This window comes from Tachyglossus aculeatus, chromosome X1, assembly GCF_015852505.1.
Source record: "Tachyglossus aculeatus isolate mTacAcu1 chromosome X1, mTacAcu1.pri, whole genome shotgun sequence".
In the NCBI taxonomy this organism is placed as follows: Eukaryota; Metazoa; Chordata; class Mammalia; order Monotremata; family Tachyglossidae; genus Tachyglossus; species Tachyglossus aculeatus.
This window is the reverse complement of record NC_052101.1, coordinates 122,016,197-122,038,766: the sequence shown is the minus strand read 5'-3', so window position 1 is coordinate 122,038,766 and position 22,570 is coordinate 122,016,197. Positions and strand designations below refer to the sequence as shown.

Genomic DNA, 22,570 nt, shown 5'->3' with positions numbered 1-22,570 from the left:
AGTCCCTGTTCTATGTGGGGCTCATGGTCCAAATCCCCATTTTATAGATGAGGTAACTGAGACATACAGAATTGAAGTGATTTGCCCAAGGTCATACAGCAGACAAGTGGCAGAGCCAGGATTAGAACCCATGACCTCCTACTTAGACTGAGAGACCCATGTGGGACCTGAAAGTCTTATATCTACCCCAGTGCTTAGTACAGTGCCTGGCTCATAGTAAGCACTTAAACACCATTATTATTATTATTATTATTACTACTATGTGTACATCGGTGTTTGGTTCCTGAATTTTGCACATGATTTTTACTGGTTGGCTTGCTTGACTGCAAAAATAATAATAAAATGCTACTGAATTTTTTCCTTACGCATATCATACCTGGAAGCCATTTTAAGCTACTGGCAGTATAATCTAAACTCTGGGAAGAAAAAGTGGGACACTTTTTCTTTCGATTTAATTAAAACCAAGTCTGAACTCTTGTGGAGAATCATTATCAGTACAGTGCTGAAGGGGGCTGAATTCCTCTAATTCCACATCTCTGCTCTACATTTTCTTGCAGAAAAGCACTTTGGGGACAGAATCTGTTCAACAGGGAATGAAACTCTTATTTGATACTCACTTTGCTTCATTGTATCTTCCTTGAAAGAAAGAGAAGAGCCCTCGGATGTAGAAAGCAGCTGCCCTGAGACAGTGAGAGCTGTAGACAAAAGCAACAAACTGAGCTGAAAGCTTTTTATAAAGCACATTATAAAAAGGAGAATGATAAATGGTTGTGTGTTGTTTTTTTCACAGCACATTTGAAAGTAAATACCAACATTAATCCACTGCTTATGTGCTTCTGCAACTAGGCAGTCCCACTGAAATCTGAGCATTACCACGGGAAAGGATGGAGAAAAATCAGGGATCAAAATTACCCAAGACATAGTCCACAAATGCCTCTTCTCAGCTTTCGTAATCAGCTTCTAAAAACAGGGTTTGTTCACAGTAATGGTTGAAAAATTTTTCTGCCGTATTTACAATAAAAGCCCATTTTACACCTTCCTAGTATATGACATCAATTCCATGTGTTGCCAGGGGCAGTTTGGCTTTTATACAATACAATATCTTGCACGGTGAGAGTCAGAAATCTTTAATACCCTTAAAATAGCATTCAATTACCATCCAGAGTTATTACCTTACAGGAAAGTTGTGGTCTGGATTTATCCTTTCCAATAAGCTGTACAGCTATGGGTGAAAAGCAGAAACAGAATCAATCCTGTGTTTTTTTAAACATCAGTCATTTCCCTTACTGGGGCAGCATTTTGGTCTCTGAAATGGAAACAGATAACTCTGCAGGCACCTATCTAACCCAGTAAAAAGCTTCCCAGAAAAGAAATGAAGAATTAATTAGCCATTATTTAGAAATCCTTTGTCATCCATCCTTTTATAGAGTTGTTCTCTGGTTCCAAGATAATGCTGCTGAGGGTGAGATTGCATCCATGGTGAGTAGGAAATGGGGGGGAGGTGACATCATCCAGGGCATCCCATGCCCTTGAAAATAAAGTTAATGCCCCTTGCTCTCTGGGGTGAACATTACCCAGGCACCAGTGGTTAAGACTGTATGCTCCTTGTGGGCAGGGAATCTATCTACCAAGACTCTGTTGACTTTGACTCTCCCAAGCACTTAGTACAGTACTCAATAAACACCATTCATTAATGACAGAATGAAAGGTATGTCCTACCACCAGCAAGACATGAGCTTGAATTGTTTTCCTTAGAAGCAGCATGGCTTAGTGGAAAGAGCCTGGGCTTGGGAGTCAGAGGTCGTGGGTTCTAATCCCAGCTCTGCCACTCATCAGCTATGTGACTTTGGACAAGTCATTAACTTCTCTATGCCTCAGTTACCTATTCTGTAAAATGGGGATTAAGTCTGTGAGCCCCACATGGGACAACCTGATTACCTTGTATCTACCCCAGCATTTAGAACAGTGTTTGGCGCATAGTAAGCACTTAAATACCATCATCATTATTGGGGAAGCAGCATGACATAGTGGACAGAGCACGGGCCTAGGAGTCAGAAGGTCATGGGTTCTAATCCTGGCTCCTCTACTTATCTGCTATGTGATTTGGGACAAGTCGCTTCATTTCTCTGTGCCTCACTTACCTCATCGGTAAAATGGGGATTGAGACTGTGAGCCCCACGTGGGATAGGGACTGTGTCCAACCTGACTTGCCTGTATCCACCCCAACGCTGCCTGGCACATAGTAAGTGCTTAACAAATACTACAACTGTTTCCCACATCCTGTAGCCCAACCTTGGGTTAGCACCTTCAGGACAGAGTTTAATTGTGGCACTGTTCTGAGACTAACACGATTAGAATTAACAAGAGCTGCCACCAAATCGTGCAGTTTACGCTTTGGGGCAGGGAATCCTTAAGAAATCCTCCAAAATTGCAATCCAACACGAGCCAATTGCTCTCTCTCTCCACCCCCCAGGATGCCATGGTAGCAGAGAATATACTTGGAAATTAATTAGAACATTTTCTTTTCACAGGGAAGACCGTCTTCCAAGGTTCCAGTAGTGAGGGAGGAGAAAAGGTTGGGAAAACAGAACCATGTCACGAACCTCTTGATGCCTGTTGCCTTCTCTGATGTATACACTGGCCAGGTTGGTCACGATAAACGCCCACAATTCCTGATGAGTGGTGAGCTACAAAAGGAAATCACAACTAAGCAACAGCAAAATCCAAAAAACAGGTAGCAGTACAGGCACCCAGTTTGTTCAGAGCTCGTTTCTTTTTACATAAAGTTCTCTGAGATACTAAGATCAAGGGATTTAGGGAAGCAGCGTGGCCTAGTGGAAAGAGCCCTGACCTGGGAGTCAAAGGACCTGAGTTCTAATCCCTGCTCCGCCACTTGTTCACTGTGTGACCTTGGGTAAGTCATGTCACTCCTCTGAGCCTCAGTTTCCTCATCTATAAAATGGGGATTAAATCCTACCCCCTCCCACTTAGAAGGTGAGCCCAGGGGCAGACAGGGGCTGTGTCCGACCTGATTATCTTGTATCTACCCCAGTGCTTACAACAGTGCATGGCACGTAGTAAGTACCATTATAAGGCACTTACCATTATAATGGACAGCAGTATGAATGACATTCAAAAACTCCACATTCATAGCAATCGCCATTGCTTTTTATTTAACCTCTACTATTACTCAGAGAAAAAACATGGTCTAGTGGAAAGAGCATGAGTCTAGGAGTCAGAGGACCTGGCTTCTAATCCCAGCTTTGACACTTGCCTGCTGTGTGACTTTGGGTAAATCACTTAACCTCTCTGTACCTCAGTTTCCTCATCTGTAGAATGGAGATTAGTACCTGTTTTCCCTCCTCAGACTATGAGCCCTACATGGGACACGGACTGTGCCTTACCTGATTATCTTATATCTATCCCAGTGTTTAAAACAGTGCTTGGCACACAGTAAGCACTTAAATACCACAATTATTAGTGTTATTATTACTTCCAGCATTAATTTTCCAAAGTGTAGAATACCGAATACGAATTTATAGGCAATTGAAGATACGAGCTTTTTCCTAGTGAGAAGCACACTTCAGGCACTTGACCTCACCCCCATTTTTTTGTGGGGGAAAGGGAAGAGGATGAGGCTATTTAGTATAGGACTCAAGACAGAACAAAAACTACACATCAGTAAGCACAAGATTAAAAGTTGTTCCAATGAGGAGTGAAGTGCTCAACAAAAATGCCTCAAGAAATCAAAATCATTCCTTTACAAATAAAGCCAAGAGTCCAAAAATAGTGTCACAAGGGTCATCTCACGAAACAACCCCTACTCCGAGAAAGTGGTACTAGGGCAGAGCAGAGTTCTTTGTCCCACTGAGTAAAACACTTCAGATGCCTCCAAGTTCTAAGAAGCGGTTGATTTCTCAGACCGAATGGGAAATACGAGACTTAATCTTACCCGCAGTGCGGTGGTGAATTGTGCCTCTGCATTGTCCATGCAATTAACAGATATACAGTAGAGACCCTAAAAGAGAGGGGGAGAAGAGACCCAATTTAATGCAAGTCATTCTATGGACTTCCAGGCAGAAGTATGTCTCCCAGAAGCTCAGAAGAAGAAGGGGAAAGGAGGGACGGATACATTCTCTGGGGGAGAGGGCGCAGCTACCACAAAGAATTTGACCAGTGTGACTCCAGGCATGTCCAAATCCTGGGAATTTACGGTACTCCCAAAGTGCACGCACTCTCTGTGGGAACATGAGTTCCAACTAAGGGCTCCGCTCTTGCTGTCACCAATTTCAGTCCAAGAGAAGGAGGGTGAAGGAGAAAGCTCTCTCTCCTTCCTATCTGCAAGTTATTTTATTGTCTTGTCTCCTCCTAGGTTGTCAGCTCTTTTCTTTAATAGTATTTATTAAGCACATCCTGTGTGCAGAGCACTGTACTGAGCACTGGGAAAGAGTATGCAGATGAAAATCAGACACAGTGGTCTAGGTCTTGCATTAGTTCCTTCTCATCCAACCGTTCCCTCTCAGCTGTTTTGTTTCTAGGCCTGTTTGATTGTTTCCTAACCACTTTGTCTAAGTGAACAAGAGTAGCTCCAGTAACTCCAGTCCCCAGGAGTGGTAGAATACCAAGAGATGGAATGAGACGGGCTTCTAGGACTGGACCCTGTCCTCTCCCAAACTTTCCCATCACTGTAGATAGCACAACTATCCTTCCCGTCTCACAAGCCCGTAATCTTGGTGTCATCCTTGACTCCGCTCTCTCATTCACACCACATATCCAATCCGTCACCAAAACCTGTCGGTCTCACCTTCACAACGTAACCAAGATCCGTCCTTTCCTCTCCATTCAAACCGCTACCACGTTAGTATAATCACTCATCCTATCCTGCCTAGATTACTTCATTAGGCTCTCTTCTGACCAACCAACCTCCTGTCTCTCCCCACCCCAGTCCATAGTTCACTCCGCTGCCCGGATTATCTTTTTACAGAAACATTCAGGGCATGTCACCCCCCTCAAAAATCTTCAGTGGTTGCCTATCCTTCTCCATATTAAACAAAAACTCCTCACTACTGTCTCTAAAGATCTCTGTCACCCTGTCCCCTCCTACCTCACCTCCCTTCTCTCCTTCTACATCCCAGCCTTCACTCTCCACTCCTCTGGTGCTAACCTCCTCATTGTGCCTCGATCTCGCCTGTCTTGCTGCCAACCCCTGGCCCTCATCCTGCCTCTGGCCTGGAACACCCTCCCTCCTCAAATCTGCCAATCAATCTCGCCCTCTTCAAAGAGGCCTCCTCCAGGAGGCCTTCCCAGACTAAGCCCCATTTTTCCTCAGCTCCCCCTCCCTTCCGCGTCACCCTGACTCACCCCCTGTACTCTTCCCCACTCTCCCTGCCCCACAGCACTTATGTATATATGTATATACCTATAATTCTATTTATTTGTATTGATGCCTGTTTACTTGCATTGATGCTTGTCTTCCCCTCGTCTAGACTGTGAGCCCATTGTGGGCAGGGATTGTCTCTACTTGCTGTATTGTACTTTCCAAGCTCTGCACACAGTAAGCACTCAGTAAATACGACTGAATGAATGAATTATTCAGAAATACTCTGGTCATGTTACTACCCTCCTCAAAAATCTCCAGTGGTTGCCTGTCAACCTATGAATCAAGCAAAAACTCCTCACTCTCGGCTTTGTCAAGGCTTTCTTTCACCTCGCCCCCTCCTACCTCACCTCCCTTCTCTCCTACAGCCCATCCCACACACTCTGCTGCTAACCTCCTCACTGTGTCTCGTTCTCGCCTGTCCTGCCATTGACCCCCGGCCCACGTCCTTCCCCTGGCCTGGAACGCGCTCCCTCCACACATCCGCCAAACTAGCTCTCTTCCTCCCTTCAAAGCCCTACTGAGAGCTCACCTCCTCCAGGAGGCCTTCCCAGACTGAGCCGCCCCCTTTTTCCTCTCCTCCTCCCCATCCTCCCCACCTTCCCCTCCCCACAGCACTTGTATATATTTGTACAGATTTATTACTCTTTATTTTACTTGTACATATTTACTAGTCTATTTATTTTGGTAATGATGTGCATATAGCTATAATTCTATTTGTTCTGACGATTTTGACCCCTCTCTACATGTTTGGTTTTGTTGTCTGTCTCCCCCTTCTAGACTGTAAGCCCGTTGTTGGGTATATATGTTGCCGACTTGTACTTCCAAAGCATTTAGTACACTGCTCTGCATGCAGTAAGCGCTCAATAAATACTATTGAATGAATGAATGAATGACTCCATTTTGTCTGGCCAAGCCGCCACTTAATGGAAGCGGGCGCATCAGTATCCTCTTCTCTCCTTTGTTCTGTCCTATCTAGCTGTCTATCAGGAAGTTTGGTTTGTTAAGCTCTTCAGATGGAAGAAGCCAGGTCAGGATTCCTAACCTGCTTATCAATAATGTTTGTCCACCAGATCCTTATAATGGAGAGAACCAGGCAGGGCCTAATAATTACCCCACGTAGAATTTACTGCTGTTTGTATTAAGGTATGGACAATGATTTCCGCTCCTCGATCATGTGTGAAGCTAGGATGCTGAACCAACTGTATATCAAGAAACTCTGTGTTGACTGAAGTTGAGCTGGCCTTGACTAGCAGGGGAAACTCTGCCCATCAACCACCACTTCCTACTAGTGCTAGAAGAAGTGCTAGCAGTAATACACTTGTCTCTGACACACCCTTATGAACACAAAGCAGAGTCCGTGAAATCTTCTTCCACAACACGGACCCTGTCCCTCAAGGGACTCGCAGTTGTGAATCCTTGTCTACTAACTCTAATGTCCTCTCCCCAGCACTCAGTCCTGTGATCTGCCCACAGGAGGCACTTGAAAACTCCTACTGATTGACTGAAGAGAGGAAGGGAGGAAATAACCCAGTGCAGAAACTTGCCCTACAGCCTTACACTACTTTGCTGCTGTGGTGATTCTGTCTAGCTGAAAATGCTAAGTAGTCACAATGGTATTTAGTGAGTTCCCAGTTGCTACTAAGTGCTTGGGGAGTACAAAAAAAAAAAAAAAATAAGAGGTAACATACAAGGGGCTCGTGGCCTGGCCTAATTCTATTAGGAATGAGAATAAAAATAACAGCATTCTCTCCATCTTCAATGTCCTACTGAAATTATATCTCCTCCAGGAAGCCTTCTCTGAACAAGCTCTCATCCCTCCCCATCCTATTTCCTTCCCTACTGCCTCTCCCATGCACTTAGTCCCATCCCCCTAAACATTTAGGTCCCCACCCCTCCAGCCTAGATGGAATTTAGGCTAGACTAAATTCCTTCTAGACTGTGAGAGCGTTCTTGGGTAGGGACCGTCTCTATATATTGCCGACTTGTACTTCCCAAGCACTTAGTACAGTGCTCTGCACACAGTAAGCGCTCAATAAATATGACTGACTGAATGAATTTACATACATAGCCTTATACTCATTTGCGTCCTTTACCTGTAATTTATTTTAATGTCTGTCTCCTCATTAGACTGTAAGCATTTTAAAGGTAAGGATCGGGTCAACCAACTCTATGATACTCTCTTGAGTCCTTAGTACAGTGCTCTGCACAAGTAAAGGCTCAAAAAATACCATCTGACTGACTGATTGAATGTGGGGGGCACCAGCCAGGGGGCCCACAATATGAGAAGCAGCGTGGCTCAGTAGAAAGAGCGTGGGCTTTGGAGTCAGAGGTCCTGGGTTCAAATCCCGGCTCCGCCAACTGCCAGCTGTGTGACTTTGGGCAAGTCACTTCTCTGTGCCTCAGTTACCTCACCTGTAAAATGGGGATTAAGACTGTGAGCCCCACGTGGGACAACCTGATCACCTTGGAACCTCCCCAGTGCTTAGAACAGGGCTTTGCACATGGTAAGCGCTTAATAAATGCCATCATTATTATTATTATTAATACCCCTTGCAACGGCCTGGCCAAACGCTGAAGACAGTTGCCCCTGACTCAGGTCCTACCTTTAATAACTTAGAACAACTGACAAAACCTTGTTTCAGAAGCACTTAAGCCCCTCCCACTCACACCACCCACACAATCACACTGCCACCTAGTGATCATTCAGCCCCCCAAAACCACGCTGCCCCGACGTGTACCTCTGAGTCGCCGTCAACTTCGATCCGGACTGAATCGCAACAGGCCAATGTGTTTCTAAATTCTAAATTTAGACCTTTCTAAATTCTACTTCTGTTTGAACTTGCCTCGTACATGGAGCAGACTTCCACAGCCCCCCGCCCCGCCAAAAAGAGTCATCGTCACAAAATCAAATTACAAACTGATTGAAGTTAGCGGGAAAGACCGTCTCGTCCACTTTAAAATGCTAGTCCTGTGAATTTCAGAAGAATTAAGTCTTATCTACCCTGTTCTCCTAGAAAGTTCTACTCCTGATGGACTGTGAGTTCAAGAGAACTCATGCTTTAAGCTAGCGCGCGCCATGCGCACAACTGTTTCTTCAGCCACTATACTGTATCCAGACAGAGGTGCATTGTCTGAAGAACATTCCCTAATTACGCCATCTGTTCTAGTTAAATCGCATAGAGAAAACACGTTCTCAAAGAACTGGATGTACTGTAAAGCGACAATGAAAACAAAGCAGTTCTCCATTTCCTTTGCAAATCATTCAGTTTAAGGAGCTAGAAGAGGAGGGAGTTAATCCTAAAGCTGTTAAGAAGCTGAAACGTAATATTTTCAGAATTGTTCTATTATACTTGAAACCCAAGTTGTTAATATCATGTACTCACTAGTAAAGTGTGTAACTGGGCAGCATGATTCGAAAACAGTCTGGGCGACTGCTGGCAGAGCTGACAGACTTGTGAGATCTGTTATGTAGAGGGGGGAAAAAAAATCCAAGTTCACTATCCCTTTCATAAGATCTTTAAAACCAGAATTAAGTTGGTGTTGAAAAAAAAATGGTTCAGGTCACAAAAGCCAATTTTGATGAGATTTATTTCCAAAGAGGCCAAACTGTAAAGGATTTTTCTGGTTCCTATTGATTTCTTTCAGTTAAGGCTCGATGGTCTTTTGTAACCCTCGCAATTTGTGGTAGAGTTCCACAGAAAGAGAATGAATTTCCCGAAACATCTACTTCAGCTAGAAGATGTAGTTTAACGTAAATAATATTATAATCCAATGACCTTTTGCTTCTACCTGAACACACAACGTAGCTCCGATGTTATTTCACGACAGGCAAGACACATTTGAAATTTCCCCCTAAAGTAAGCAAAAAGCACAATCCCGGGACATTTCAAGACCATTGCCTTTTTACAGTCTGCAGAAGCAGAGGAACTAAGAGAATCAAAACGATGGCTATTTGGGATATTGGATTTGATTTTCATTTTTGTGGTGTCAAGTGCTTGGGCCTCGTGAATATTTACACAAAATTAGCAGGGAAGTGACCAAGGTAGGGAATGAGCACAGTGAAGTGTTTTTAACCCACCTCCTGTAGTGCTGTAGCTTTGTGTCCCGTGACAAGCCGACACATGATAATATGCTCCAACAAAATAACTTGGAAAGACGATAAAATAGGACTGCAGTCTAACACTGAAAGCGTAAGAAAAGAGAGAAATGCAAATGTGAGTCTAGAAAAAGCGAACAAATGGAAATACCCGAAGAATTAGTATGCCACTAGAGGGGGCTATTGCCTCACAGATTTCGTTCTGAAATTTCCGCATTGACATCCCAGAAGGCAAAAATGGTTTTCTGCAGACATGCAGTCTGTGTTCAAATCCATCTTTCTTACTTTTTAGCTTTTCTAGCTGCATGAGTGCTTTATCTGTGTACTTCTGTGCCTTCTCCAAATAGCCTGCTTGCATGGAATGCATTACTGTGACCTGGCAAGAATGGGAGAAAGGAATTGTTAAAATCAACTAAGTAGTAGTTGAACGACTGTTCCTAGGAGCTGGATCTTCCAAGGAGAAACTTAATCCACTTGATTCTTGGAATCATGCAACACTCAGGAGCCTCTTTTACTATCCAAATTCTTTGCAGGACTGGAGAAGTGAGGAGGTGGCACAGATGCACATCAAGGGAGCCTCCCCAGGGGTGATACAAAACACAAGGAAACTACCTTAAAGTAGTGAAATATGAAAATAACAAGAGCAGCAGAGTACATGGCTAAAGGCTTAATAATAATAATAATAATGGCATTTGTTAAGCGCTTACTACGTGTAAAGCATTGCCCTAAGGGCTGGGGAGGATACAAGGTGATCAGGTTGTCCCAGGTGGGGCTCACAGTCTTAATCCCCATTTTACAGATGAGGTAACTGAGGCACAGAGAAGTGAAGTGACTTGCCCAAAGTCACACAGCTGACAATTGGTGGAGCTGGGGTTTGAACCCATGATCTCTGACTTCCAAGCCCGTGCTCCTTCCAAGGAGCCACGCTGCTTCTCCAAATCAATGCCAATATATGTCCCGGGACATGCTCCAACCCTCTGTTTCCAGACACTGGACTCCGTTTCCTCCTCCATAATCTTTTATCTAGTAACACTTAAAGCGTCTCCCTCCTGGTGTTTCTCAGGCCTGCTTTGTAAGGATAATAAAATGTAAACATCTGCTGCTTCGTGCCTGTTAAAGTCACATGAACAGAACTGATTATAATAATTATGGGATTTGTTAAGTGCTTACTATATGGTAAGCACTGTTCTAAGCTGGGGTAGATACAAGGTAATCAGGTTGGACACAGTCCCTGTGCCACAAGCAGCTCACACTCTTAATTCCCATTTTACAGATGAGGTCACTGCGGCCTAAAGAAGCAAAATGACTTGCTCAAGGTCACACAGCAGATGTGGGGCGGAGACAGGATTAGAACCCAGGTCTTTCTGACATCCAGGTCCGTGCTCAATCCACTACGCCACGCTTAGCTCCAAGATGCAGCTTGGGAACGTGTTAACTTTTAAGGAAATGAAGGAGGCACATAGCCCAGGGTGTTCAAGATACAGGGATAAGCCATGAACTCCTTTCATCCAGCAGCCAGCCAGATCATAACGGAAACTCTTCCGCGGTGCTCAAGATACAAAGAGCCACTCACCAGGTAGACCAGGACACACATATGCTCCTTGGGCAGCCAGTGGAAGAGATCAGCAGGGTTGCTGGGTAGAATCTCATCATCATGAAGAGTAGAAATAGTCTGAATGCACTGCTGGAGCTGCTTTAAACACGGCTTCACGCTCTTCACCTAGGAGAAGTTAACTCGTCAGAAACATTGCAATGCTGAGACGAACACAGTGAGGGGTTCTTTTCCAAAGGCACCTTATCGCTTGGCTCCTAAAGTCAACCTGGAGACCAGGTGAACCGGGCCCGTGGATTAAATGTGGCCTCAGTCCATCGTGAATTTTCCCAGGCTGCTAGCAAAGCACACTAGTACACAGGTCACTAGTCCCACTAGATTGGAAGCTAGAGTGTGGCCTAGTGAATTGGAGCACGGGCCTGCGAGTCAGAGGACCTGGGTTCTAATTCCAGCTCTGCCACTTGTCTGCTGTGTGATCTTGGGGAAGTCACTTAACTTCTCGGTGACTCAGTTACCTCATCTATAAAAAATGGGGATTACGAAAACTGAGCCCAATGTGGGACAAGGACTGTGTCCAACCTGACTAGCTTGTATCTACCCCAGCGCTTAGTACAGTGCCTGGGACAAAGTAAGCACTTAATACCACAAAAAAGGGGGGAGGGGCGCAGGGGGAATCATGCCTACCAATTCTATCATACTGTACTCTCCCAAGCACTTAATACAGTGCTCTGCACACACTCAGTGCTCAATAAAGACCTCTGAGACTGACTGATCAATGGAGCTGGCAGACCTCTGCAAATGAAGGCAGTTGGGCAGACCAGGATGAAACACTGCAGACTGGAACCTGAAGTCGTCAGGGAGTCACAACACTGCACGAAAACTTATGGCAGCTGCATCCAGCCCCACTTAAGCTCACTGTGGGCACTGAATGTGCGTTTATTGTTATAGTGTACTCTCCCAAGCGCTTAGTACAGTGCTTTTCACACAGTAAGCGCTCAATAAATACGACAATGAATGAATGAATGAAACGAAGTCGAGCCTTTGGGCTTGACAAGTTTCCCTGTGGCTGGTGGGTAGGTGAAGTCTGACCCTTACCCCAGCCTGAAAGTCGGCACTCCTAAACCCTGCTCTTTAATAATAATTATAATGGTATTTGTTGAGTGCTTACTATGTGCCAGGCACTCTAAGCGCTGCAGATCTGCTTGGACACAGTCCCTGTCCCGCATGGGGCTCACAGTCTTAATCCCCATTTTCCAAATGAGGTAACTGAGGCACAGAAGTGAAGTGACTTACCCAAGGCCACACAGCAGACAAGTGGTGGAACCAGGATTAGAACCTATGACCTTCGGACTCCCAGGCCCGTCTATCCACTACGCCATAGTTTCCCCAAGATCCCAGAGACCAATGCACAGGGAGGCAGGGGGCCGAGAGAACAAACCCTTTAGAAAATGGAAAGTTAGCTTCTCATTTTCAAGTTTCCTCCGAGCTGTCAGAATCCATCCACAACCTATAGCACATCACACCGTTCAACGAGCCGGCCGCGGAGACACAGCAATCTTTCAGATTTACTGTCCGTGGACCAATTGAAACACAGCAGGGTAAGTGGCACTCAACTGCTGTGCTGTTCCTAAATCAGGCTAGCTGCTCTGTTCCTACCTTCATTGAACATTGTTTCTTCACCTTTAAATGACCAAAATGCCTTTCAGCTCAAAGCCTCCAGCTCTAGTCGGGCTGAAGTAGCAGGTTGCAATTTTCATGCAGTCGCACTTATAATGTGATTAAATATCATAAGATGTGCCCGACGTGCATACTATCAAAAGTTCCACCTTGGGTGTCGTTACCGGTGGCAGGCCCTACCTCCAGATTTTCAATTGAAAAATTGCTACTTACAAGTTTCAAAGATGAATCCCCTCTGTGGTTAAAAACACCACTCACCTGCCCAGCATCCAGGTAGTGTGTCACCTGAAGGACTAAGAAGAAAACACGAAGGGACTCCTTCTGGATGGGATTTCCTTGCCAATTTTCTACTATTTGACCACAGAGCGTCAGAAGGGGATGTACTTCTTGCAATTTTCGTTCCATTAGGAGAAGCTGGACAAAAAGCGGGGGGGGGGGGGGGGGGGGGGGGGAAGGAGAGAGATTGATTTACTACTGAAAGACATAACTGGCCAAGTAAGTCTGACTGTGGGATCTGCACAAACCTATAACCATTAAAATCAGATTTTACATCTATCTTCAAAATCATGCCATTCCCAGTGTGTTGGAAAATGCCATCCTCTTCGTTTGATCAAAATAGACACTCGACTTCACTAACAATATGCATCCATATGGGCATTAAATTTAAGTTCTGTTTGACCTGAAATGAATCTGAGCTTTCTAAGAACCATGAGTCGCAAGTGCCTGTTATGCTTGCGTTGCCCGAAATACACATGGTTACCGAACCTCAAGCATTTTAGGCAGCCAAATATTTTTGTTATATTTGCCTCCATTTTTCAGTTTGGATAAGGGCAGGCAGGGTGGAGGAATGACACAGCAAGTTTTAATGATAATGTACAAGCCATGACAATCTCAAAGTTATATTCTCTAAATTGTCAAGTGGGCATTTATTGCACCTGAGGGTGAGGGGAAAAATATCAAACTTTACTTACCATTCCTTTACTCAGCAGGAACAGTGCCCTGAGAACAAGACAACAACGTCAGATTCAGAAAAGGGAATCAGGACCTGGTTGAGCATGAAGTTTAAAGGCTCACGGTAGGGATTCAAATGTACCCAAACCCTGAGCAGATGGATAGCTTTTGAGAGAAAAAAAAAATTCACCAGAGAATGCAGGCTAATCATATCTAAAAATCAATGGTATTTATTGAGCACTTACTGTGTGTAGAGCACTGTACTAAGCACTTGGGAGAATACTACAGAATTGGTACAAATGCCCCCTGCCCACCAGTTTACAGTATAGGAGGGGAGACAGACATTAAAATAAATTACAGATATTGTATCTTGGATCTAACCTAACACTTAGCACAGTGCCTGGCACATAGTAAGCACATATATATATCATTTAAAAAAACCACATATCTGGATAGAATGTGATGCACTGTCAGAAGAAATGGTTTGTGCAAATGATTATGGGTCAGTCAAGGCACGAGTACTTCAACGCGCATTTTCCTTAGCATGATGTTCTTAAAGAAGTAGCATGGTCTAGCGGATAAAGCACATGGCTGAAAGTCAGAAGGACCTGGGTTCTAATCCCATAAATCCGATAATCCCATTACAAAAAAAAAACACCAAAAAACACAGTCCCCTGCATTTCATGAGAACTCAGGTCTAACAGCCATGCTTATCTAGCAGAGAGGCTTGCCTTCAAAGTCTACTTCCAAGAAAATTAAAACAGACTTATGATATTTGGTCTATAAAACTAGAGTCTAGTGAACATTTGCATCAGCGTTGCTCAGTGGAAAGAGCATGGGCTTTGGAGTCAGAGTTCATGGGTTCAAATCCCGGCTCCACCAATTGTCAGCTGTGTGACTTTGGGCAAGTCACTTAACTTCTCTGGGCCTCAGTTACCTCATCTGTAAAATGGGGATTAAGACTTCCGTGGGACAACCTGATCACCTTGTAACCTCCCCAGCGCTTAGAACAGTGCTTTGCACATAGTAAGCGCTTAAGTGCCATCATTATTATTATTATTATCCACAACTGTTTACACCACACTGTTTTTGCAATACAAAGAATTTACTTAAAGGCAGGACATGTGCCCTGGGAGGAAGGGGGATATTTAAAGGGTAAATTTGATCTGGAAAAATGAGGCTTTCAAGTTTTTTGATCCCAGGGTGAATCCCTCAAAAGGACTTTTAAGTTACATGACCAATTCAGATAGGAATTTAAGAAGATATGCCAGTAGGTCCAAACTGACCTGGTGCCCCACACCCAACCAAATGGGACAAAAGAGGACATATAAACGGACTTGTAAATACCCATTTGCCTAGTAACAATTTACATCAGGAAAACTGTACAGAATGCTGGTCTTATTTTTGCTATCTATGCCCTTGGGGGAGGGGACACTGATAAATTCTGCACTTACTTGTTAGGTCAAAGTGCAAATGGAATTCTTCAGATATAGTCTTAGAGTAAGCAGTACTGTATGAGGCAAATTCACTGCTCAGAAAACTTGCAAAGGATTCTAACTGGTTTGCTGCACTGGACTGAGGTCAACCTCGAGCTCAGGAGAAGTAGAACAAGCTTGGGCCTGGCAATCAGGAGATTTGGGTTCTAATCCCAGTTCCATTACTTGCCTGCTGTGTGACTTTGGATGAGTCACGGGTTCCACATCTGTAAAATGGGGATTAAAAAAAATATTGGATCACCCTTCCCTTTAGACCGAGAACTCCATGTGGAACAGGGACTATGTCTGACCTGATTGATTGAGAAGCAGCATGAGGTGGTGGAAAGAGCATGGCCCTGGGAGTCAGAGGGCCTGGGTTCTAATCCTGGCTCTGCCACTTACCTGTTATATGACCTTGGGCAAGTCACTTGTCTTCTCTGTGCCTCTGTTACCGCATGTGTAAAATGGGGATTAAGACTATGGGCCTGGGACTGTGTCCAACCTGATTATCTTGTATCTACCCCAAGATAAGTACAGTGCTTAGTACAGTGCCTGCCACAAAGTACATGTTTAACAAATGCCATTAACCTCCCCGCAACCCCCGCCAAAAGAAAACCAAACGTATCTATCTCGGCACTTAGAACAATGCATGGCAAACAGTAAGTGCTTTACAAATTCTATAATTATTAATTACCAATCATCACTCACTACTGAACCATCATTTTGCAAGGGCAAGAGAGGCAATAATGGCTGAAAGAAAAGAGATCTGAGATGTGGATACCTGGTGTATTCTGATCCTACTACCCTGGCATACTCTGCTCCAACTCCCAGAAGGTCACATGCAGACACCAAATCTTTTTCAAGTGTGTGAAGTTGCTAAAAAGGAGAGAGGAAACACATACGATTCTTTAGCAAAACATTGCAATACACTACCTTTACCCATCCTGTTAAATTGTGCCCCACTGCTTTCAAACTATAGCAGTGTTGGTTTTGAGCTTAGTTATCTTCATAAACTTGAACTGCTTTTGGTACAAAAATTCTACTTCAACTACCGCGTACACGATCTAGGCTTAATGATGCATCAAACATGTTGCAAGCAATTTAACAGGCTGCAAGCGTATTGAGCACAAAAACCCGTTGGGCCTCTCAGTCTGCCAACCCCCTGGGTGCCTGCTCTACTTAGGAATTTCTCTTTTTCAGAGGGTCACACAATTATGCTTCAAATCCGAAGATGCCAGTTGTGTCAAAACAGACAAGGAATGGTGGGGCTTAGAGTAATCAAGTAAAGGAATGCAGAACACGAAGATAGCAGAGACAACCGGACCTCATGGTTAAGTCACTGCTGACAAATCTCCCAAAGCAGTTCCCAAATTGGGCCAAAGAGGAAAAGAGCCAGGAAAAGGAACCAAGATAGAATTGAAGGAAACACTTTTCACACAGCAGGGGGTTAACACATGGAATTCATTTCCACAAGAAATGGTGTAGGTTGAAAATATCAGTAGGGGAGGTTAGATGCATTCATTGTGGGCAGGGAATGTGTTTGTTTATTGTTGTATTGGACTCTCCCAAACGTTTAATACAGTGCTTCGCATACAGTAAATGCTCAACAAATATGACTATGTATAAAAGGAAAAGCGATTCATAATGAGATACCCAATGGAAAGTTAAGATGTTGGATCCTAATCACAAGGGTACACTGGGGTGGGGTGACCATCATTGCATGGTTCCTCCAAACATCCTGTTTCCCCTGTGGGGAGGCCCTTTTCACTTTGACAACAGCAGTGAATTTGAGGACAGGGAGGAAATGAGTGGGGAAGAAAAGAAGAGGCGAGGGAAGGAAAAGGAAGGAAGGGCAAGTGATGGAGGAGAAAGAAGAAGAAGAGAAAGGTATTCAGGGCTGCATCTCCTCTTCCTCCACTGCTGCTTTTGGGTCTTTGCTGGGCATCCCCAGCTAAAAAGCAGACAATTCTCGTGCCCTTGCTCCAAACTTCCTTGAGGAGGGGCTGTCTGTCTGCCAGGGGCCCATAGAAGCTGCTATGGTTACACGCGCCCCATCGAGTAGCACGAGCGCTGCTAGGCTGGGCGGCCTTTTGGCCGTGGCTCTGGGCCTTTTCCCCGGGCACGGTCTCCCCTGAGATCCCCAAGTGTCACTCAGGCAAGGGGTGAGGTGAACTGTCTGGGCCCAGTCACAGGGAGAAAAAAGAGCAGCAGCCCCTCCTCCGTCACCACCGCAGCTTAGTTCATCAAAGTCAGGCCAGAGTCCCATCTCCTTCCTGGTGCACCCCTCACCCATGGTGGCTCGGGTTTAGCCAGCCTGCAGGAGGGCAGGTTGCCCCCACGGGAGTGGCAAAGGGAGTGGCCCATCCCTACAAGTCCCCAGACAGGGGGCCGCATCTTGCTGGAAGAGGGCAAGGAGTACAGCCGCCGTGTTGGGGCTCCATCCGGCTCCAAGGGGAGGGACAAACTAGCGCGAATGCCATGGATTCCAACTCTGTGGCCTGTAAAAAGCTGTAATATTCTTCTGCACTGCAAGCGGAAATCACCCTGTGCCTTCTGAGCTAAAGAGATTATAACTTTGCGGGTTGCCTGGTTTAGCTTCAATAGCACTCAAGCATGTGACTCTTTGGAAAGTGAGCATTCAGGCCCCAACGGCTGGATGAACAAAGCTCAGAATCTCAGACCAAATCTGAAGAAACCCAGCAAACCTTTAGAAAGAAATTACTCATTCTTCAAGGAGGGAAGCTGTCCTTTTGCTTGAAATTTATGCAGACAACAGGAGACAAAGAAGGAGGTGAATGTTAAGACACCCTTCAAGGACAAGGCAGTTTGTCAAGCTCACTTGGTAAGAATCTCCATCTAGAGAGGCTTCTTCCATCAAGGATCCACCCTTTCGGCTCTGGAGAGCCTTCTGAGGCTTAACTAGTGGGGTGTCCGAGAAGTAGGCCCTCAGCGTGGCCTAGTGGATATAGCACAGGCCTGGGAGTCAGAAGGACCTGGGTTCGAATCCTCCCTCAGCCACTTGTCTGTTGTGACCTTAGGCAAGTCACTTCACTTCTCTGTGCCTCAGTCACCTCATCTGTAAAATGGGGATTAAGACTGTGAGCCCCATGTGGGACGGGGACTGTTTCCAACTTGATTAGCTTCTATCTACCCCAGCATTTAGTACGGTGCCTCGAACATAGTAAGACCTTGACAAATACCATAAGAAAAGTGACATTTCTGAATGCTTTCCTAGCACCATGCTCTACCCATCCATAACAGGCTCTCAAATACTGCTGCTTCTGAGGAGGAGGAAGATTTGCTTCTCCAGTGGCTCCATCTATTAACTCATTTATACGCAAACCTACCCCATTTCCAGAATCCTGAGGTCTCTGCAATAGCGGAGAAGTTCAAACTTAAAACCAAACCTAAGCCCTCCCTGACCATTTTTAGTTAAAAGGGGAATAAAAATGTAATTACACATCCTAGGCGTTTTTCATTTCTACATACAGATGATACTTACTGCAAGCTGAAAAAGTAGTCTACAGTGCCAGTAGGGCGTCTGCTGTGAAATCTGAATTGCTTTCCGCAAGAGTGGTTTTGCTGCATCCACTGAATTCTGAAAGGAAATATTTCAGTTTGAAAAAAGTCAACATTCAAATAAGATTCCTTACACAGCATCTCCAGAACCAGAAGGCTATTACTAGTCATGCTTATCAAGGGATTTTTGGATGCCAATTTACCATGTTAAAAACTGACTTTTCAAGGGGGGAGGAGGAGAGGGAGGTTAGTTTTTGTATTGCGCAGGGTTTTGCCTGCTTCTAAAGAATTTCTCATTAAACAAAACTGAAAGTAGCACATGGAAAGCCAACACCATCAAATCAAATGACTCGCTCTATTTAATACACAAAGTATCACATTCTTATCTCTCCTGCCTCTATTATGATTATGTTGTATCTACTATAGCACTTAGTACAGTGCTTGGCACATAGTAAGTGCTTGACAAATACAACAATTATTATTCTGACCAAAGTCATTTCCCATACCAGTAAGATCTTCTCAGGCCCCCGGTTCCTCCCCCTCCTCCTTCCCTCACCCCCAACGATCTGGCCTCCTACTTCATTAACAAAATTAAATCCATCAGGTCCGACCTCCCCTACTTCATTAACAAAATTAAATCCATCAGGTCTCTTCCCCCCTTTCTCCAACCCCCCGGCTCTCAACACTCTCTGCTACTCTCCCATCCTTCCCAGCGGTATCCTCAGAGGAACTCTCCTCCCTCCTCTCAAGTGCTACTCCGGCCACCTGTGCTTCTGACCCCATTCCCTCTCATCTTATGAAATCTCTCGCTCCATCCCTTCTCCCCTCCTTAACTTCCATCTTCAACCGCTCACTCTCCACTGGTTCCTTCCCCTCTGCCTTCAAACATGCCCATGTCTCTCCCATCCTAAAAAAACCCTCTCTTGACCCCACCTCACCTTCTAGTTATCGTCCCATATCCCTCCTACCATTCCTTTCCAAACTCCTTGAACGAGTTGTCTACACGCGCTGCCTAGAATTCCTCAACAACAACTCTCTCCTCGACCCCCTCCAGTCTGGCTTCCGTCCCCTTCATTCCACGGAAACTGCGCTCTCAAAGGTCACCAATGACCTCCTGCTTGCCAAATCCAACGGCTCATACTCTGTCCTAATCCTCCTCGACCTCTCAGCTGCCTTTGACACTGTGGACCACCCCCTTCTCCTCCACACGTTATCTGACCTTGGCTTCACAGACTCCGTCCTCTCCTGGTTCTCCTCTTATCTCTCCGGTCGTTCTTTCTCAGTCTCTTTTGCAGGCTCCTCCTCCCCCTCTCATCCTCTTACTGTGGGGGTTCCCCAAGGTTCAGTGCTTAGTCCCCTTCTGTTCTCAATATACACTCACTCCCTTGGTGACCTCATTCGCTCCCACGGCTTCAACTATCATCTCTACGCTGATGACACCCAGATCTACATCTCTGCCCCTGCTCTCTCCCCCTCCCTCCAGGCTCGCATCTCCTCCTGCCTTCAGGACATCTCCATCTGGATGTCCGCCCGCCACCTAAAGCTCAACATGTCGAAGACTGAGCTCCTTGTCTTCCCTCCCAAACCTTGTCCTCTCCCTGACTTTCCCATCTCTGTTGACGGCACTACCATCCTTCCCGTCTCACAAGCCCGCAACCTTGGTGTCATCCTCGACTCTGCTCTCTCATTCACCCCTCACATCCAAGCCGTCACCAAAACCTGCCGGTCTCAGCTCCGCAACATTGCCAAGATCCGCCCTTTCCTCTCCATCCAAACTGCTACCCTGCTCATTCAAGCTCTCATCCTATCCCGTCTGGACTACTGCACTAGCCTTCTCTCTGATCTCCCATCCTCGTGTCTCTCTCCACTTCAATCCATACTTCATGCTGCTGCCCGGATTATCTTTGTCCAGAAACGCTCTGGACATATTACTCCCCTCCTCAAAAACCTCCAATGGCTACCGATCAATCTGCGCATCAGGCAGAAACTCCTCACCCTGGGCTTCAAGGCTGTCCATCACCTCGCCCCCTCCTACCTCACCTCCCTTCTCTCCTTCTACTGCCCAGCCCGCACCCTCCGCTCCTCCACCACTAATCTCCTCACTGAACCTCGCTCTCGCCTGTCCCGCCATCGACCCCTGGCCCACGTCATCCCCCGGGCCTGGAATGCCCTCCCTCTGCCCATCCGCCAAGCTAGCTCTCTTCCTCCCTTCAAGGCCCTGCTGAGAGCTCACCTCCTCCAGGAGGCCTTCCCAGACTGAGCCCCTTCTTTCCTCTCCCCCTCGTCCCCCTCTCCATCCCCCCGTCTTACCTCCTTCCCTTCCCCACAGCACCTGTATATATGTATATATGGTTGTACATATTTATTACTCTATTTATTTATTTATTTATTTATTTTGCTTGTACATTTCTATCCTACTTATTTTATTTTGTTGGTATGTTTGGTTCTGTTCTCTGTCTCCCCCTTTTAGACTGTGAGCCCACTGTTGGGTAGGGACTGTCTCTATGTGATGCCAATTTGTACTTCCCAAGCGCTTAGTACAGTGCTCTGCACATAGTAAGCGCTCAATAAATACGATTGATTGATTGATTGATCTCCTGAGCAACTTGATTTAAAAAAAAGTTAATGGAATTACAGTGTCCGTACTAAAAATGTAATTTGGACGGAAATTTTTTAGGATTTATTTTCTTCTCTATGAATGCAGCTGGCCCCCACTGGAGTATTTGCTGAATGCTCACTGTGTGCAGAGCACTAAACTAAGCACTTTCAGAGGTATTTATTCTACCTAATAGCGATTAATTGAACATTCATGGATAAGGGGTTTTTAGAGAAGCAGCGTGGCTTAGTGGAAAGAGCACAGGCTTGGGAGTCAGAGGTCGTGGGTTCTAATCTCACCTCCGCCACTTGTCTGCTGTGTGACCTTGGGCAAGTCACTTAACTTCCCTGTGCCTCAGTTACCCCATCTGTAAAATGGGGACTAAAAGTGTGAGCCCCACGAGGCACAACCTGATGTCCTTGTATCTACCCCAGTGCTTACAACAGTGCTTGGCACATGGTAAGCACTTAAATACCTTAATAATAATAACAATAACATAATTACTGATAATTAACAGACTGTAATGCCCCATGTGGGACAGGAACTGTGTCTAACCTAATTAAGTTGTACCTACCCCAGCTCTTAGAACAGTGTCTGACACACAGTAAACACTTAAATACCATAAAAAAAAATTAGCTTGTATCTACCCCCAGTGCTTAGTACAGTGCCTGGCAAAGAGTAAACGCTTAACAAACACCTTTAAAAAAAATACTACTGTGCCAGCCTCCTTGCCTCCAGTCCATACCTTTTTTTTATGGCTCTTGTTAATCACTTCTTTTGGACCAAGCACTGTACTAAGCAATGGGGTAGATAGCAATAATAATTATGGTGTTTGTTAAGGGCTTACTATGTGTCACACATTGTTCTAATCACTGGAGTAGATACAAGATAATCAGGTTGGACATAATCCCTGACCCATATGAGGCTCACAATCTAAACAGGAAGGAGTAGGATTGACTCCTACTCCTAGGATTGCAGATGAGGACACTGAGGCACATAGAAGTTATGTGACTTGCCCAAAATCACACAGCAGACACGTAACAGAGCTGGAATTAGAACCCAGGTTCTCTGACTCCGATGCTCTTTTCACTAGGACATGTTACTTCCCTCTGTAGTCCAGGTCATTGTTCAAACAGTAAGTGCTCAATAAATACGACTGAATGAATGAATGAAGAACATTATTCTATATAAGTTTCATCAGTCCTCAAAAAACTTTTAATGGTTGTCCACTCCTCCTTGCATCAAACAGAAACTCCTGACCACTAGCTTTAATAATAATAATAATAATAATAATAATATGTGTTAAGTGCTTACTTTGTGCCAG

The 22,570-nt window shown here is 45.1% G+C and overlaps 1 protein-coding gene across 1 annotated transcript in view; it reads right to left on the bottom strand.

Moving 5' to 3' along the window:
* The window catches only part of MAU2 (MAU2 sister chromatid cohesion factor), a 45,215-nt gene that overhangs the window by 11,221 nt on the left and 11,424 nt on the right, over positions 1-22,570 (bottom strand). Inside the window, exons 4-15 of the mRNA XM_038740255.1 lie at positions 18,634-18,729; positions 15,913-16,007; positions 13,677-13,704; positions 12,964-13,119; positions 11,050-11,196; positions 9,762-9,852; positions 9,459-9,562; positions 8,764-8,841; positions 3,953-4,018; positions 2,604-2,687; positions 1,173-1,222; positions 618-695 (exon numbers count right to left, since the gene is read on the bottom strand). Of these exons, the coding sequence (XP_038596183.1) occupies positions 618-695; positions 1,173-1,222; positions 2,604-2,687; positions 3,953-4,018; positions 8,764-8,841; positions 9,459-9,562; positions 9,762-9,852; positions 11,050-11,196; positions 12,964-13,119; positions 13,677-13,704; positions 15,913-16,007; positions 18,634-18,729 (1,073 nt within the window). The remainder of the gene's footprint in view (positions 1-617; positions 696-1,172; positions 1,223-2,603; positions 2,688-3,952; positions 4,019-8,763; positions 8,842-9,458; positions 9,563-9,761; positions 9,853-11,049; positions 11,197-12,963; positions 13,120-13,676; positions 13,705-15,912; positions 16,008-18,633; positions 18,730-22,570) is intronic.